General features: G+C 48.2%; 2 protein-coding genes across 2 annotated transcripts; one reads left to right on the top strand and one right to left on the bottom strand.

The window, feature by feature from the left end:
• Positions 1 to 1,959: 1,959 nt before the first annotated feature.
• On the bottom strand, positions 1,960 to 11,785 carry CSUI_009092 (gdp-fucose protein o-fucosyltransferase). Its single transcript, XM_068069211.1, has 7 exons — positions 10,205 to 11,785; positions 9,148 to 9,272; positions 8,002 to 8,463; positions 7,156 to 7,545; positions 5,749 to 5,853; positions 4,441 to 4,743; positions 1,960 to 3,880 (listed from the first exon to the last, which is right to left on the bottom strand). The coding sequence occupies exons 1-7, from the start codon at positions 10,716 to 10,718 to the stop codon at positions 3,305 to 3,307; spliced, it is 2,475 nt and encodes an 824-aa protein (XP_067918814.1). The 5' UTR covers positions 10,719 to 11,785; the 3' UTR covers positions 1,960 to 3,304.
• Positions 11,786 to 11,961: 176 nt separating this feature from the next.
• CSUI_009091 (phosphatidylserine synthase) lies at positions 11,962 to 17,232 on the top strand. The gene has a single exon (XM_068069210.1). The coding sequence runs from the start codon at positions 13,083 to 13,085 to the stop codon at positions 15,582 to 15,584; it is 2,502 nt and encodes an 833-aa protein (XP_067918813.1). The 5' UTR covers positions 11,962 to 13,082; the 3' UTR covers positions 15,585 to 17,232.
• The last annotated feature ends 522 nt before the right edge of the window (positions 17,233 to 17,754 follow it).

Genomic DNA, 17,754 nt, shown 5'->3' with positions numbered 1-17,754 from the left:
GTCGGGAAGGTACTTGAGCAATGCTTCAACATTCCATTCGTCCTCGCGGCTCGGGAGGTCCCCTTTAGTTTCCACATGCGTGAACCATTCCTGAGGATCAGAGCTATTATCCACAGGATATGTTGGAAGTGGATCCAAACCAGTCTCTGTGTTTAGCGGCGTCTCCTGAGCAGTAGTACCCTGATTTTGCATTTGCAGTAACTTGCCTTCTAACTGCGCCACTCCAACTCGCAAGTCGGCCATGTCGGCCTATCGGCGTTGCGCGCTTCCTCTGTTAGTGCCCGCAGGTGGTCGACCTCTGCCTTCATCTTTTTCTCCAGTCTTCGAGCGTACGAGCGAGACTCCGCAAGAGCATCCTGCAATGTTTGCGCCAACCGGTGTTGCGACTGCAGCGCAACGGTTTGCCTGGGAAGTCATGCACTGCTACAACGACTGTTTCTACAATAGTCGTACTCACATAGCCCACCTAGCCACACAAACTAGTAACTATTATAACGTTAACTTGTTTGCTCGGGACGGCTGGAGCTCCTCTCTCTCTCCGGACTATCGCTGGCTAACACAGAGTGTCGCGTTCTCTTTCCCTGCTGCGTTCCACTCAATTCTGCAGTCTGTACGCTCGTGCGTAGAGGGAAACTAAAAGTTAAAAAAAGTAAAAATTAAAACTCCTCCACTCCCTCTCTGCTCACCTGCTGCGGGAGCGTACGGTACCCGCGACACTCTACCTGCGCGCGCAGGTCCAGCGCCTACCCAGTGCTGCTGCGCGCGCAACAGCCACGGGCGCCCCGAGCGGTCCGCTCGACGCCAATACTGCCCACCCCCTCTGGCAACGCCGTTTCTCGTGGTGAGCTTTCCAATGATTGTGGCTAACACCGGTGAACGCTTGGCTGGCTACCACTACGATACCGGCGTGCGCGCTATCGCTCTAGCTGCCATATCAGCACTGTTTCCAGAGAGAGAGTAATCTCTCTAACTAGCAGAATAACTGAGTTCTGCTCCGGTCGCTAGCTTGCGCGGTGTCTTTCTTGCCGTCGCAGAACGTCCAGTCCACTCGCAACCAGTGTACACTCTCCGGCTGCGTAGCAAGTCTAGCGCTTTCCCGGTAACGTAGGGTCTCTTACAGCACCAGACATACCAGAACCACAACACGCTACATACCTCTTGCCGCTGTAGGCAGGGCTCTTAGCTGCCTATTGCAGCGTTACTGTAGCCGCTCACCGACTGACTATTAACCGAGTGAGTGCTTCTGACCGAGTCCTGGCTCTGGAGATTGCACCGTCCCCGAGCTTGTTTTTGACAGGACGCAACATGTTGTGAGACAGCGCTGTGGAGAACGGCGTTGTACGCAAACTCGTCCATAACTAAACAATTGTAAGGAGGGCTTGCCACCTCGGCATGTCCCCAGAGCAGTGTAGGGTACTGCCGGCAAACGTCGCGGACCATAGAACCAGAGTGTAGCGATGGTGTACTCGTGACAAGGTGATCACACACTTACCGGTTTTTTGTCCTGGCCAGTGTTCTCGTGGATCTCTATCTCTGTGTAAGTCTGCCGCACCCGTCGCAAGGTTCTTCGGACTGCTACTAGAGTAAGACAAACAGATCACGCAGAGATTGTCCTTTGAAGGCGTTATATATGCCACCTACGGCACCGAGCAGGCGTCTGACAGGTGATGAAAAAGCTTAAGGGGCGAGCCTCGGCATAAATCGCGCTATGACCATACCTAATGAAAACATTCAAATTTTGAGTGGGTATCCCTCCGCGATAGTACCGAGGCGGTGGTGTGCCATGATGGCTGGGCACATGAGATGTCCTGACACCGTATTAGTTGATGATGCCCCGTACTCTCAAACGAAAGGGATTCCCAGGAACCGTGCGATAATTTTCAGGATCCCGAGAGTATTACGAGGCCGTAGGTTGTGCCGAATGTGCTACTTCGTTCTAAGAATTTGTTTTCCAGATGGTGGGGCGCCGTAGTGAAACTTTCACTCAGTGCGGACAAAAGCGAACACACCGTGCGGTTTTTCCCCGTCTCGAAAGATGTGAACATACGATGGAAAGAAACCCAATTTCACAGAAGAGCGAGAACCAGGATCCACCGTCCAAACGGTGTCCCTGTCACCACGACGCACAGGAGCTTTCGAGACACCGTCAGAAAAGACCGCACCCCGGCTCGTCCGGTCCGTAACTGCTGGAAGGCTCCCTTTTCCTCAAGCTGAGTTTTCCTTTCTTGGTTCTTGGACACTTCAAATAAGTGGACGAGGTCCGGATGGAAGCAAGAAACGGCACAAAGGAAAAACTAGAACTAACGACCCACCAGCAGCAGCAGCTGCAGGCCTCCCCGCTACCGCTGCGCAGCATCATGGTGGGCCAGATTGCTGACTAGGCACGTCACTGGCACTGTCACGACTCTTCCAGCTGAGGGCCGGATTTGATTGAGGACATTCCGGAGCCGCTTGGGCGCTAGCTTGAAAGGAGTTACTCCTTTCAAATTCCTTCAACAGACTTCCCACCCGCGGTCACCTGCTAGAAGTCAGTACTTCGACAACGATAGGAAGTAAAGGCACAAGAGTTCAGCAGCAACCGACGCTCAGGAAGCATGGGTTAAAGCCACTTGGATGAGTAACTCCATCTGGCAATACAACCGGGTGGCTCTGCCCGGCAGCGCGAGTTGCGAATTGACCTGTATTGACGACCTGACCCCGAGATCAACGCGAACCGGCTCTGTCGCCGCTCCTGCCGCACACGAAAAAGGCCTTCAGAGAGCTGCAACGTGGTAACTCCACTCCACCCCGCCGACCAGGCAACCCCCTACAGACTACGTGACAGGGTCGGCTAGTTAGAGACGAGAAACGTCACTCCAAGCCCGGCAGAGGCCAGGCAGAGGTACACCAACTCGGACAGATCGGAGTGTGCCCGAGGGGGGAAAAAAAGCCCGAGAAAACCTTACTCTTGTCTTGAGTAAGCGGGGCACTTCCGGCAAGCAGGAATGAGGAAGACACGAGTTTGACCTACCCCTACAAATCGACAGACATCAGTAGAAATCCCACTCTCCTGCGGAACCCACCGAGGAAAGCAGAAGATTCTGCTTCTTACTAGTGTCTTCTCTATTCCTTTCACTTCATTTTGACCTGCTATTAGAATCCTTTGTCTCTGTCTAAAAGAGAAGAAGATATTGTTGCCCAACCTTTACGAAAGTTGTTTCGGATAAACGAACTGAAGAAACAGAGGGCAAAGAAGCCACCGCGAAGATTGATGTGCTCTTTGATACGGAGTTTACGAGGTAAGGGGTCGGAGTCCGCACTGATGTCAGGGCCAGTACAGTTTCCTTACTTCACTCCTGCTGACAATCTCAGGAGGGTCATGACTCTTAACAGCAAAGCATTTCTTGGTTTCCCCATTTCCGTGTGCTTCCTTTTGTTTCTCCGTGCCCTCTGCTGCACCGGCCCCATTGAGACAAAAGGTTTCCAGAGTTGTCGTGTGTGAGAAACCACTCAGAATGCGCTCCCACCGTATAGCTTGGGAAAAGCGAGAGTTCGGGGTTCCAATAAAGTACGAAGCGCGACTAGCTATCCATGTCTCGATTAAGGCCGCAATCCCCGGATGAAGGAGCAGAATACGGATATCATCTCTTAGAAGGTTCTTATTACCAAATGATGTACATGCTTTCTTGTTAGAGTCTATCACAGGCCTCCAACCTAACAGGTCGTCCTTAGTCATATTGCCATCACTACAGAGTGGGGCCGCAGAGGAAGTAGAGGAGACGAGATCTGAGAGAAATGAGGGAGAGAAATAAACCACTTGCAGAGTACTTGAACTCAGTCGAGAGACTTCTCTCTTCAGCTCTTCCTTCTCTTCAGATGTCCCATCAGTGCATATAAAGGCCTGGAGGAAGCACAACGCGGCAGTCGCCGAGGAGGACAGATACTTCTACAACATGGGCTTCTGCTTCGTTCACATACAGGTGTAACACACAGAGGCAGACGGACTTAGCAAGGGATCTCGTCGGTCCGCGTACAAGTCGGACAGCACGTATACATGTATATATATATATATATATATAAATCTATATAAGGAGACACGGGCTAGGTGTGTTTGACGGAAGTTGGCCGTGTGCTGTCGCGCCAACGAGTAATGAGACCAACAGTAAACAACCCTGCGCCTTGGCGAGTGCTAATCAAGATAGAAGAAAACCAGGTACGCAAGAAACGGAATACGACGACGGGCCAGCAATGGGTGAAATGAGAGGACTAGAGCAGGAAATCTCCATTCTCCTACCCTTACTGACATGATGACCATCTACTCCTCAGGCTGCTAGGCCACACACAGGGCGCGTGTTACACAGCCGACAACTTGTAAGTAACGAGCCAGGCAGTATCTGCGTATTTGGGTATCATCGGCATGCCCAAGATCTATTTAAAGAAGAAAACCTGTCCCACCCTTACCCTAGGTACATTCTGCTCCTTCATGAGATCCACTAGCTTATTTGCCGCATGGTTTATTGGGACAGCCCGGTTCAGGTAGACAAAATCTGTTCTGCGTAAGTGGGCCGAAATATACGGGAGTTTTCTTCGCGGGATAGACGAATTTCTCTCTTCTTTCGTGTCCCCTGTTTCTGTTGGGGGGGACAAGAACACCTCGATAAACAGCTCCCCGATACACCGGAGTCTAGGGTGTATGTACAGCATGTCAATCAGGCCCTCCTTGAGAAGCTCCTCTGGCCATGGAACTAACAGGCTCTCTGCATACTTGAACCAAGACAGTCAGATCCAATAGGCCCACATCTCTCCACTCTCCCAAGGTGGAAAGGAGAAGATCTGTGAAGGAAATGAACTACTCGATCTGTTCTATGTAAAGAACGTCAAGAGACCTCGGTGTGGGAGTCGAACTCCGCACTGCAGAAGTAGCGCAAAACGAGTACGCCATCAGACGTACATAGTTCAAAACCTCTACTAGACATACACCTGAGAAATACTTACTAATAAACAGCCCTGTGTGAAAGAGGAAAAATAGGCGAACTGATACCAATACGTAGAACCCAAGAGCAGCAGCACACGTCTTACGTACTAGGTGCGAGGAGAACTGAAAACATCCGAGATTTCAACGCATGACCTACAGAGGCGCCGCATGGTGAGATACACGTCACGTTTATCTATCTGTTCAGACCTTCCCATCTTATACAAAAGGTAGAGAGTAACAGGCTGGACGACCTCGATTTCTATACCTCACACCCCGTCTATCATCTCCCTCTCTTTCAGGTCATCTCGACTTCTGAGGAATGTTTCTTTCTTCCTACCTACATCCTTACCAGCGAACTGATATTGGTTCACAGCGGAAGACATAAACCTAAACCTCACGTATACCTAACTCTTCTTCAGTGTAAGGATCTTCCCGGGCACTAGTTCTCATAGATACACATAGGTGTGCTCATATACTCACATTTGGCTGTTTCAAATTGATGTGCTCCGCATGCACAGATACATAATACATACACGAACCAAGCGTGCAGCTACCTGAGATATACTCAGATCATCATTTTCCCTCCTTCTCCTTGTGACCAAAGAAGATCTCGAAACTCTGTCTCGTCCACCAAAGAGACCACAGGAGGCCTACTTGTAAACGTACTACTTGTACGTACACACGAATACGTAGTGAAGGGAAGCTTTCGCACGCATGCAAGTATATATATATATATATACTTGCATGCGTGCGAATATATGTATATATATATATATATATATATTCGTGTATACCTTGAACCAGAGGGTTTGTACAGCATCAGGTGGTCTCTCCTTTAGAGATCTCCACAGAAAATCTGCCGCACGCTGAGCATCCGAGAGATACACCTCTGCACACCACTGCAGGGAACGGAAGTAGGAGCGGAAAAAAAGAGAAAACACGGGAGGTAAGAATCATGAATCTGACTTCTTTGCTAGCGTGACAAACCTGTATGTCTGTAGGCTAGTTTACGTGCGCCTCTAGTCCTATGAAAGCATAACTATCGCAACGAGATGTGTGTCGTTATATGCGACGGACTCCAGAAGACTTCTAGGAAATATCACGTCACAGTGCACGTACACCTAACACGCATCTCCCCTACTCGCTCCTTCACTCCGGTCTCTCTGAGTGGAACAGCAAGCACTGACAGCACGACGAGCAAACCAAGACTCAATTGCTGCAACCCAAGCAAAGAACGAGAAGCATGCACTTCGTAAAGGTTCAAAAATCTGCCTCTTTCTCTAATGAGGAAAGAGTTTAAGCTGTTGAGGGGTATGACACGGTTCAAGGAAAAGAGTATCACCCTACATGATGAATAAAAAACACACTAAGAGCTCGCCTGCCTTACACTCTGCGGTATATACACACTGGTACGCACAGCATCATGACTCAACAGTTTCTATTCATGATTGCTCCGCGAGCGAACCCTTCTCTCATGCGCAGCGCGCTTCCGTAACCGTCTTACATCTTTCATCCGTGCATGCATGATAACTCTCATTAGAGAACACCTATCCATCTCTCTAAGTGTATGTGTATCTTCTCGCCAAGCTTTCATTCGGGAAGAAGAATTCTCTTGAGTTGTCAGTAGTGATCTTCTTCACATGCTACCTCTGTGTGTATAGAAATTCACACGACCAAACATCGCCTTAAGTAGGAGAAGGTTTTCCTTCAGCGAACGACGATGAAGCAAACCATGAAAAGATCAACCAAGCGGAAAAGAAGATACGAGAACAAGGACTGACTCTTGCAGAGTCGTTCGTATGCATGCCTCTGAGAAACACCATCGAAGAATACCTAGTCGTGTCTACGACACCCACAAAGAAAGAGAGATCTGGGTGCTTCGTAAAGATCGCCTTCTCTGTACCTCCTGAATGGAGGAAGAAAAAGAAGACTAGATCTACTTCCTACTGTCTATCCACTCTTTCGTGGAGCTGGTAAACGGGTGCAGAGAATATGAAGAGACAGATGTGCTGAAGACGGGAGAACAAGCAAAAGTGAGACGAGACGAGAGGAAACGAGGAGAAAAGAGACGAAAACAAAAAGGCGAGAGAGAAGGGAAGAAAAGAGAAATCGAGAGAAAAAAAGAGAAGGAAGTCGGGAGAGTAGAAAAGAGAAGAGATGCACGAACACCTACACCACCGTCCCCTTGCCCTCTTCCTTACAAACTCCGAAGCTTTGATAGGAGAACAAAAGCCTCCTAGCCACGCCGTTAAGCTAGACCAGTCCTTGGCAACCTCATTGCTTTCTCTCTCTCCTTGAAAAGAAAGAAGTCGCTTCCGTTCTAGTGGATGGCAACTATCGAGGATTCTCATGCATCTGGATGGAGTCAAATCATTTATGCGACAACATCCTTCTTCTTCTTCTTGATCTTCTTCCTTCAGTCGATCTTGTCTCTTCTTCTCTTCAGAGTCTCTTTCGCTTTCTTGCACAAATCGATGAGAAACAAGTTCTCCAGAGAAGCTTGACGAAGTAGACGGGCAGTAACAGAATGGCCGTGACTTGGCCGCGGGAGATGAAGAAAAGCTGAGCGTGAAAACGACGTCTACTTCCGCCTAGCGAAAGAGCAGACGTAGAGAAGAAATAGGCAAACGAGAAGAAGAAAAGACAGAAGAGTAAAGAGGCGACAAGAACGACGAAGAAAAGTGAGATGGAGTGGGAAAGTGACACGGAAAGGGAGACTGAGAAACCTGTGTGCCTGAAGGGGAGAAAGAAGGATGAGGCCCTTAAGTCTTACGGACCTTCAAGAATAGGTGGATAGCCCTTATTATGTATCACGCGGGTGCTATCTATGTAGATCGCGTCTATACTACGTAGGAGTACGATGCAGCCGCACGCATGTATGGTAGAGACCTATCAACGGTAAGAAGTCCTCCAGCATAAAGAAGCCAAACACCTTGACACTCTACGGCTAGGTTCCTCTTCTGTCTGTTGAGAGAGAAAGAAACAAACAAGGAAAGAAAGAAAGCTGGACAAGCCTGTTGGAAAGGTCTCAACTCTTTTTCTCTTACTCTCTCTTCTTGCTTCGGAGTCCCATCATATGTCGTTTCGCCGCTAGTGCCTCTTCTTCTTGCTGTCTTAGGATAGGGAAACTGCTGGAAAGCGAGAAATTCATGAAACTCAAGCACAGGAAGTCTTTCTCGTAGAACATTCAAATCATAGAAAGCACCCCAGGGTAACTTCTTCAACTCCGGAATAGCATCAGCCTCAGGAGAGAAACTCCAATGACTTAAGCGACACCAGGGGGGAAGGACAAGGACCCACAAAGGACTGGGATAACGTAAAAAAGAAGACGAGGAAGACGAAGGAAAGATGAAAGACAAAGAAGAAGAAGGAGGTGAGGTTGAGACGAGGGTTGACCGATTAGAACTTGTGCCATTCTCGTTCAGGTTCTTCTCTCTCCGCTCGAGAATGGACCGATTGTTTAGTAGATCGATCATCAACGCTGTACGATAGATAACTTCTTTCTGAAGCTTCGAAGAAGAGTCAGAAGAACACAGAGAAGGAAGGAGATACAGAGAAAACGCTCTAAATCGCCAAATTGACGCTTCCCCACCTTCTCCTCTTGCACTCCTACGACGGGTACAAGAAGTGTATCTTATGTACAGGGAATACATCCAGGCGTTGAAGATCTATCTATCTACTTATCTCCGCACAGATTCATCTTTTTTTTTGCATGTACACCGTATGGAGACACACCATTCCAAACCAAAGAACGGCTTGAAAAGACGTTTATAACTTCTGTGTTAGTCGGTAGACACGGTACCCATCTCTTCACTGTATACATTGTACACCTGTCAATCTATCCATGCAAATCAGTCTGTCTACTATCCTGTCTCCTATCTAGTTATCTATGCACTTCGATCCGGCCTCTTGATCTCGAGATAAGACACCAAGGATGCTACTAGTCCGCCGACTGGGTCACTTTTTACCTTTCAGCTGTCTGTCTGTACGCACACACTATTCTCCGTCTTTCATGATATCATGAGTTATCTATCTGTTCACATTGGGGATCTAGAGAGAGAGAAAGATGGAGAAATAATACTGAAAGACAGGAAAGAGTACATCCCCTCCCCCTCCTTCCGATGCAAAACACTCGTGGCTGAGGAGATATCTGCATGCAGGCGTGGATGTGTACATACACCGTAGCAACTCACATGAAAGCCTTCTCCGTTCTTGACGTCATATAGAACAAATCGAATAGACTGCGGTGAGGCATGATGTTGAGCCGAAAGAATGTCCTCGTCATTTTGACCGAATGAAGAATGATCCTCTACCTTTCCTGCGAATGAAGAAAAAGGAGTTGAGATAGAGGCGGGCTAGAGCAAACATACACGCGGGAGAGAGAGAGAGACGCACTGCCTTTTTGGGTATCTCTGAAACTCCTTAAAGAGCGCGAGCAAAGAAGAAAATCTCTCCGCTGTCTCACGTCTTCTTCCTTTTTTCTCTCCTATATGTCTATCTTATCGAGTGTCACTACTAACTACTCCGTTTCGTCATATACATTGGCACGTCTGGAGATCATCAGCATCTGTGTATATACAGATATGTACATACGTCAAGATGTATATTCGCATATCGTACAGGCAACCTGATGACCGTCATCCCCCCCCCCCTTATGTATAGGGTTGACAAAGCAGAGACAAACTTCCTTCAGATTTCTATGGGAAAAGATGCGTGGCTCGCCTTGAGTAGAAGCTCTCGAACAGCAGGCAACTGCAGATCGTGATACCTGGATCTATGCACGTATTTGAATAGATTGGCGCTATATAGAGGAGAATGGTGCTACGATCTAAAAACCTTTTTAACGCGGCAAGCATGAAAGATGATTGCAGAGACACAGCCATGTGAAGAAAGTGCCCCCCTACGGGGTTATACCCGAAGCACGAGAAGTTTTCCTCCAAGAAGATAACGATGACCTCCCCTACGACTAAGGCATACATAAACACTTTCTGTAGTCTTCGGAGGTTCATGTATAAACACATATATGTATATATACTGTACATGCAATACAGACTGGCAGACGAACAGTTCAGCGAAGGAAAGGTCAATACAGATACGACAAGAAAAGAAAACTGAACGTAGGGGGAAAGCTGAAATGTGCAGCACATCGTTACACTTGCAGGTAGCCTATACACATACTTCAGCCAGTGAACTCTATATAAAAATAGTGAAGAAAGGGAGGTATTTCTGCATACACAAGAGTGTTCATACCTTGACGAGAACAAGTGAAGCTTGGGACCCCATAGAAGGAAGCTAAGTAGCGATTGATGGCCATGTAAGAGGGACAAACACCGTCGTTCTTCTCCTGAGGAAGATAGTCTGAATGAGCTTCGGCACTGATAATTCCACCTGACGAAAACAGCCCTGGAAAAGGAGAAGAATGAGAGCTCCAAGCAAAAGGAAAGAGCGGACGAACTGACTGGCAAAGAAAGGAGAGAAAAGATAGAGAGGAGAGAGAAGAAAAAGATGATGATGATGATGACGACGGATGGAGGGAGCTGAAAAAGGGAAAGGAAGGAGAACGAGAGACGGATGCGGCAGAGTCGTCGGAAAACGAAAGAGGTAGTGACGAGGGAGATAACGAAAGAAAAGAGACGATGAGGAGAGGAGACAGACGAAAGAGCAACAAAGAAGAAGTAAAGAGAAGAAAGGACGGAGAGGGAGAAAGAGAAGGAAAGGAAGACAGCCCCATGCTGAAAGGAAGAGAGATAATGACAAAAGACATAGGCAGTAGCAAAGCCGACGCCAGCCCGCTGCTTCACAATCTTGTAGCCCGACACCCGGAGCAGAACTGTGGTGTATCTACACCCGGAATGACGCTCTAGGACGTTCTTGACTCCCCCCTTGTATGAGTCAGTCGTGACTTATTTGAAGAAGACAAGGCAACGGAGGGCGAACAAGACAAAGAGGAGAAGAACTTTCTCTTCTGACCTCTTCACATTCCTCGCTCTTCCTTCCTCAGCCTGTTCTGAGCAACCAGCTCCCCTGCTCCCATATACCCGATGTGTGCGTTCAAAAGCACATCGCAGCTGTATCAAATAACGGCTTACGACATGTTTCCTTTTTCTCTGAAGACCAGTTCGTCACGATACTATCTGAAGACTTTCCTGTCCTTTCTCCCTCCGTCCTGACTGAGCGCTCGTCCCGGTCAGATGGAAAATCCTCTAAACCGGAGAAAAAGAAGCAAGAGGTGAAATACTGGCATGCGTACATACACTACTTCACCAAACGGAGCAGGATAGCTAGAGCCGACTACGTCTTTCTTCCGCGTGGACTTGTACATGGTATAAGAGAAAGAGAAGCTGTCGATCTGGCCGCCTGAAGAGGCATTTATCTGATAAGAAAATGAGCTCTCCAGTCACACGAGACGCTTGGGCGACGAATAAAGACAGAGGCTTGCGATAGAAACTAGGTAGCCTATTCTCCGGGATGGACAGAGAACAAAGGACCCGATAGCGCAGAAGGACAACAGGAGAAAAAGGATATAGAAGCGGAGACAGAAAGAGCAGAAGTGCCACAAGATGAGTGCTGAGGGCGAGACAAGCCTACCAAGAAGTCCTTGGTAAAAACAAAGAAAGAAAAATCTTGAGATGCAGATGAAAGCGAGTAGCACAGAGGCAGTGAGTCTCCTGTGAATACGAGGATCGCGGAGAGTGATCCTAAAATTAGGACTTGAGAAGTACTAGGTCCCGTTCTAACGGAGAAGATCCAAAGTGTCCAGTCCTCTTCTTCCGTGTTAGGGAGTTCTTACTTCGTCCGTTATGTGGCCAGGGCGTTGTTAGGAGAAGGGACGTATCTACGATAGCTGGAGGATAAGGTCACTCGAATCTTCGTTCCCGTACAGCAGCACGGGTTACAAGTGAGCATGCGAAGGGAGAGAAGGGACGTCTTGCATGCGGCTCATTCGCTCCGCCGTCCTCGTCGCTACCTACCCTACCAGCAGGGGAGAAAAGCCGTGCAGATCTTTTCTCCGCTGACCAGGTGTATGATGTCTGGTCTCTTCTTGATTTCTGGGGGTTGCCGCTGCCAGTGTGAGCGCTCCTGTGTTCCCTGTGTCTTGATTTACATCTCTGTCCTGCCAGTCCACCGTTTTCTCGTCTTTTTGTGCACGCTCGACTGACGGACAAGAGGTGGAACGAGCGGGGAACACAGGCGCGTCTTGACCTTGCTGTTACGCAGACTCTTTTCCTTTCGTGCCTTCACAGCGAACAGAAGGAAAGTTCGCCGTTGCAAGAAGCGAGTCCAGTTCCCGAGGCGAGCAAAAAAGGGTGGGACTTTCTTCAGGGGTTCCTCTCTTCACCGTCTTTTTGTCTCGAGTGCTGCAGGGTCGTCGGATTCTTCTCAACCGAGGGAACGTCCCCCGTAGAGGCTAAGATCATTTCTTTGGGCTGAAGCACTGAAATTCACTATTTCTTTTTTTTCTCTTAGTCTCATAAGTAATTATAGGCCTAATAATTTCCTGCTCCTTTCCTGTTTTTTCTCTTGCTTCGCGGTTTCTTGTCGTACGCGTGCCGTACCATTCCCGCCTTGTTACGGGACGTCAGCCTGCCGTTCCATCGTCCCTTCGTGTACTTTCTTCTCTTCCTTGCTCTCTCTGGAGAACGAAGAAGCCTAAGACATTCTTCTTCTCGGCGTTTGGTTCAAGAGAGAGGACCGGGGCGAATGAAGAGAAAGCGTTTTCGCGAAAAGAGGACGGACGTTTAGATGTGTCGTTTTCTCGTGAGGATGGCGGTTTTTCTTCAGACGTCTTTATTCTACCTCGCACCTTTTACGCTCTCGTGCTAGGATTTTTCTTTTCTCTTCCTTCCTTCGCTTCTATTGCGATCTACCGCCCTGGTTCCTAGCATTATGCCGTGATTTCTGCTGTTGACTACTAGTCTTGCTCGGAGATTTTTTAGAAGACCTGGTTTCTTTTTCAGTTGTCCTTTCGCCCGTTGTTTTCCCATATGTCTCCCTCTTTCCCTTCATACCTGAAGTCCTCTCTGTAATGTATTTTCCTTCTCGGTCTCGTGCGGACGTCGGTCTTGCTCCGTAGAGGTCTCGACTTTCTCTCTCCCTCTTTCTCCCTCTGTCTGTCAATGAGTCCCTCATGATGACGGGAGATAAGACAGCAGCACGTAGTTCGCCTAAGACGGCTTTTTCTCGTAACGGTGAAAGAGGAAGAGACAATGGCTCGCAGGTCTTGGACCGAGAAAAAGTGAAGGCAGGATTTAGTCTTCCATCGAGTGACGCCGAAGGAGGGATAAAGACTCCTCTCTATGGCCATGATAGCAAGGCTTATCATACCCGTAGCTGCCCTAATCATTTAAGTGACAGCAGTCCATCGGTTCTTTCTTCAGAGGGGGGTCTAAGATCACCGAAGAGTTGCGGTGTATGTTGTGGTTGTTATAGTTCTGAGCAGCCTATGAAGAAATCTTCTCTAGAGACGGGAGGAGAACACCCTAGCGCTGCCTTGGTTTACCGAGAGCATGCAGCTCACTATACTCATAAATTTCGAGCTGATATTGACTATACAAGTCGTGAACGGCCCCGGCAAGTCCTATGGGGCACCGTTCTTATTGTCCTTCTCTTTCTTATTGGTTTTTATGATGAACTATTTTCCTCTTCTTTCTTTCAATCTCCCACGGGTGTACGTACACCGCAATCATCAGGGGCAGGGAAGATGACGAGGGAAGACTCTCACCGGATTGACAATCAGGATCAGAACGGTGTTTTAAAGAGTGGCCGTTCTGAAGAGGAAGGTGGTGAGTTCACAAAAGGAGAACAAGAGAAAGATACGCCGAACAAGGAGGCAAGAGCGAAAGAGATTTTACGTGGAAAAGAGACCGTGGGCACGAAGAAAGGTGAATTCAGTGCCTCCGTGGAGGAGGGGGAGGGAGAAGAAGGGGGAGAAAAAAGCTCAAGTGGGCAAACGCCATCAGAGAAGATGAGTGAGGATGAAGAGTATTGCAAGCGATTCTCTCAAGACAGTAAATGTTCTCCGACTTTGCTTTCTTCTTCTCCCTCTTCGCCATCGTCTTTCTTAGACGATCCTCGTTCTCCTTCTATTGGATCTCAGCATGCATCTTCGTCAGAGACAGCGGTTCAAACAGGAGTGGCGCCATCTTTGTTTTCTGCTTTGTTTATGTCTTCGTCTTCTTCATCTTCCTCCCCGCCATCCCATTCTGAGATGTTTTATCGACATAGCACGAGTATGAAGAGAGTGGTATTAGCTCTTCTTGTGCTTGTTTGTTTGTATTGTTTTCTTCAGTCGAAAGATGGGCTATTAGTGCGACCTCACCCAGGGTTTTGGCGTGTGGTCCATGGTGTCTGTTTGGTTCATTTACTTGTGATGGTCGTTCTCTTAGTTGTTAATGAAGAGACAGGAGGTCTTTTACTGGAGTACTTATTCCCTGAAATCTCAGGAAAGAGACACAGTGTCTTCTCTGGGACTCTTGTTATGGACTGTCGTATCAACTTCGAAACTCTTCAACGGCAGATTCGTAGTGTATGGTTTATATCCCATGTTGTCGGCTGGCTATGTAAGATGATGATCTTGCGTCACTGGGGGTTCTGCTTATTGTATTCCCTTGCTTTTGAACTTGGAGAGCTATCCTTTCATTGGCTTGTTCCTGAGTTGTGTGAATGCTGGTGGGATAGTATCTTTATAGATGCTATCCTTAGTAATGTCAGCGGAATGTTGTTAGGTGCAGCTATTATGAAGTTAAGTTGTATTTATCAATATGACTGGCTTGGCTGCCATCCTTTATGTAAGAAAGTCTGTATCACATTCACACCCTTCACATCAGAGAATTATGATTGGAGTTTCTTCAAAACCCCTCGACATCTCTTTTTAGCTATCTTACTCTTATTGATGTGTCTCTTTTTAGAGTTGAATGTCTTCTTTCTCATGGCTGTCTTAGGGATTCCGGCTACACATTATATCAATCCTCTACGCACGGTCTATCTTTCTCTTCTAGGGGCATCAGCAGCCGCAGAACACTACGAATATACAATGTATAGTCGGGAACGTATAGGACATAATGAGTGGTTACTGGCGATCATTCTTTGTATTGAAGTTCTTGTCTGTATGAAATATGGAAAGAGTAAATTTCCCCGATTTATACCTCCTCTCGAAATATTTCTCCCATGGGTTATAGCTCTCTCACTTCTCTCTATATGGTGTTATTGCTACTTCACAACCATCTCTCTCCGGAGTGGAATTAAGAATGAGGAGACACGTAAAGGCGAAGAAGCGGAAGAGAAGAAGAACGCGCAGAACCAAGGACATCATCTTTCGCATGAAGACAAACACACAGAAGAAAAGTATGACAACGCAGGATCGAAAAAGAGAGGGGTTCAAAGACTACATGGAGATTCTCCAGGGAAGCGAGAGGAAGAAGATCATCTGAACTCAGTGTTACACGGCGAGGATAAAGTCCGGAGGATGAAACTAGATGACAAGGAAAGGACTTCCTCACGACCTCATGATTGGACGGATCGATTCAAACTTTTGATACTAACGATGCCTCCTCAAGCATGTTTTCTACCTCTCTTATATCTCATGAAGTTCTACTTTTATGACTTTGTTCAGCTTGAGAGGGAATTGTAGAAGGTGCACTAGTAATAGTGGGGGTAGCGGTGCTTTGTTTTCTTAGTTCCCTTCGCTATCGCTTCTTCTCTTACTTTTCTTATCAAAGAGAAATCGCCCCTCACATTCTCAGCAAACAAAGTTCATAGACTCGCAGGATGATCTCATCGATTCCGTTGTCTGTCCGCGAAAGAAGAAGATTATGTATGAGAAGAAGCAAGAGCTTCTTATTTGTCTACTGTACGGACACGAAATCGTTGTCGTAACTCAAGTGGACATACGTACACGTCCTGTATTGGTGTGTCCTGGCGCAAACCCAGGAACAGTTGTCTCTGCTCTCTTTGGTTTAGGACTACTAGTTTCGACCTATTTTGAACTGTACAGACAGCGGAAGCCCAGAGGTGAAAAGATACTCTCTTGGTGGCCGTCGTCGCGTAAACAAAAAGCACCCTTCAAAGTGCTTATCTTGGGGGTAGAGAGAACAGACGTTCACGCCAAACTAGCTAGCTAACCCCACCCGAGTTGTCAGCTTGTCTCGGTTTTGTTTTTGATTTATAGCTCGCTCTAGGTGGCGTCGGTGAATATACGGCCACGGTATTGGTGGTGTCCCCCCGCCGGCTCATTTTGAGGGAGGCCGTATAGGTCACCCTGGTGGCGTGTTGTTTCGGCTTCTATTCTGGTCGCCGCAATGCAGATGACTGGAGGTGGAACGGCATATGCTTGTTCCGGTTTGTGTCAGTCGTGGGATTCTCTTACGTATAAAAGATCCTACTGAGTATCTCCGACGGGTTTCCTTCACTCCGGACCGCACCGCTGCGCATACATATCTCTTGTATAAACTTGTCGGGTACGGGGAGACTTCGTGGTAGTTCGCCGTTTCGGTCTTCAGCCTTGTGTCGTTGTACACTGCAGAGGTTCCAACGTCCTCAGTGGGAAGTGACGAACACTTTCGCTGCCGTTTGTATGCATATCATAGCATCGCGGGATTCGTAGTGGCCAGTGTTTGCCTTTCAAAGAAGAACAGCTCTTGGGCCGAGAGGATGTTTTCATTTTGGAGGCCTCTCTTTTGTCGAGTAGTCTGTAACACATGCCTACATAGACGTGTACTGGGGGAAGGAGGGGAGCAGGCAGTTCTTCTGTGGACGTGACTTCGATCGATATGTCCAGACGTGAGAGGTCGTAGTCTGCAAGCAGGAAGGTAGAAAAAGCGCTTTCGTCCGTCGTGTCCGGGGAGCGGGCGTGTGCGCGTGGTTAGTCGAGCAACAGCATTGTCTGAAGATCGGCAAAGCTGTTGGTGTAGGCCTGCAAGAATATGCTCTTAGGGGAGGTGGCACCGTAGTCCATTGACAATTGCAGCTAGTCCTGATAGCAGTAGACATTTGGGGAATCAGACTGGGCGTTGAGCCCAATACGCCAAGGAATGAGAAAGTTACTTGGCTGCTTACGTACAGCAGAACTGCCTGTTACTTTTCTGTTTTGAGTAATTTCGAGCTCGCGTGTTCGGAGCGAGCAGTAGTGTCGAGTACACGTTTTTTGATACTCTTGCTTCAGCGGCCTGAGCCCAGTTGGTACCTTCGAAGAAGTTCACGCCGCGAAACTGGAACGCGTCACTTCGCTAGGGGCCTGAACGATGCCACGGCTTAACGGTCAGCACCAACTTTTCAAGAGGACTATTTACCGGTTCAGGTAGCACCTGGCCAGAAGCATACCGCTTACGCGTAAATGGACGAGATGGGAGCATCACGAGTATTAGAAGAGGATTCTCAGTAGCGAAGACTCACGACTGATGCGGGGAGTCATCAAACAGTGAAGGAGCAACCGAGCCTTACTTTTTCAATGTCTGTGTCTCCAACACGAACAAAGGGACCCCGCACATCTTCTCAGGTCATGTTTGGAGTGGACAGAAACGCCGGAATGCCCACTTCGGCAATGCCTGTGAGGACCCAGTGTTTCAAGATACGGAGCGGTTTACTCAGAGCTGGGATTGAGTTCCCTCACGTTTCCATGCAGTACTGTCGCTCTGACTAGCACGTAGACGAGGTCGCACGCTGCCTCATGCCGGGGGGCCATTGGTGGCTCCGTAAAGGCACGGCATGCTGCCGTATTCAGCGATAGAGCGCCGGGTCCGAGGCCGACGCATCGGCCCATCTCAAAACTATAGCAGGGGGGACTCAAAACATTCGTTCCCCTG

This window comes from Cystoisospora suis, assembly GCF_002600585.1.
Source record: "Cystoisospora suis strain Wien I chromosome Unknown contig_5293, whole genome shotgun sequence".
Lineage (NCBI taxonomy): Eukaryota > Apicomplexa > Conoidasida > Eucoccidiorida > Sarcocystidae > Cystoisospora > Cystoisospora suis.
Note: the sequence above shows the minus strand (reverse complement) of the source record. Positions and strands in the feature narration are given on the sequence as shown.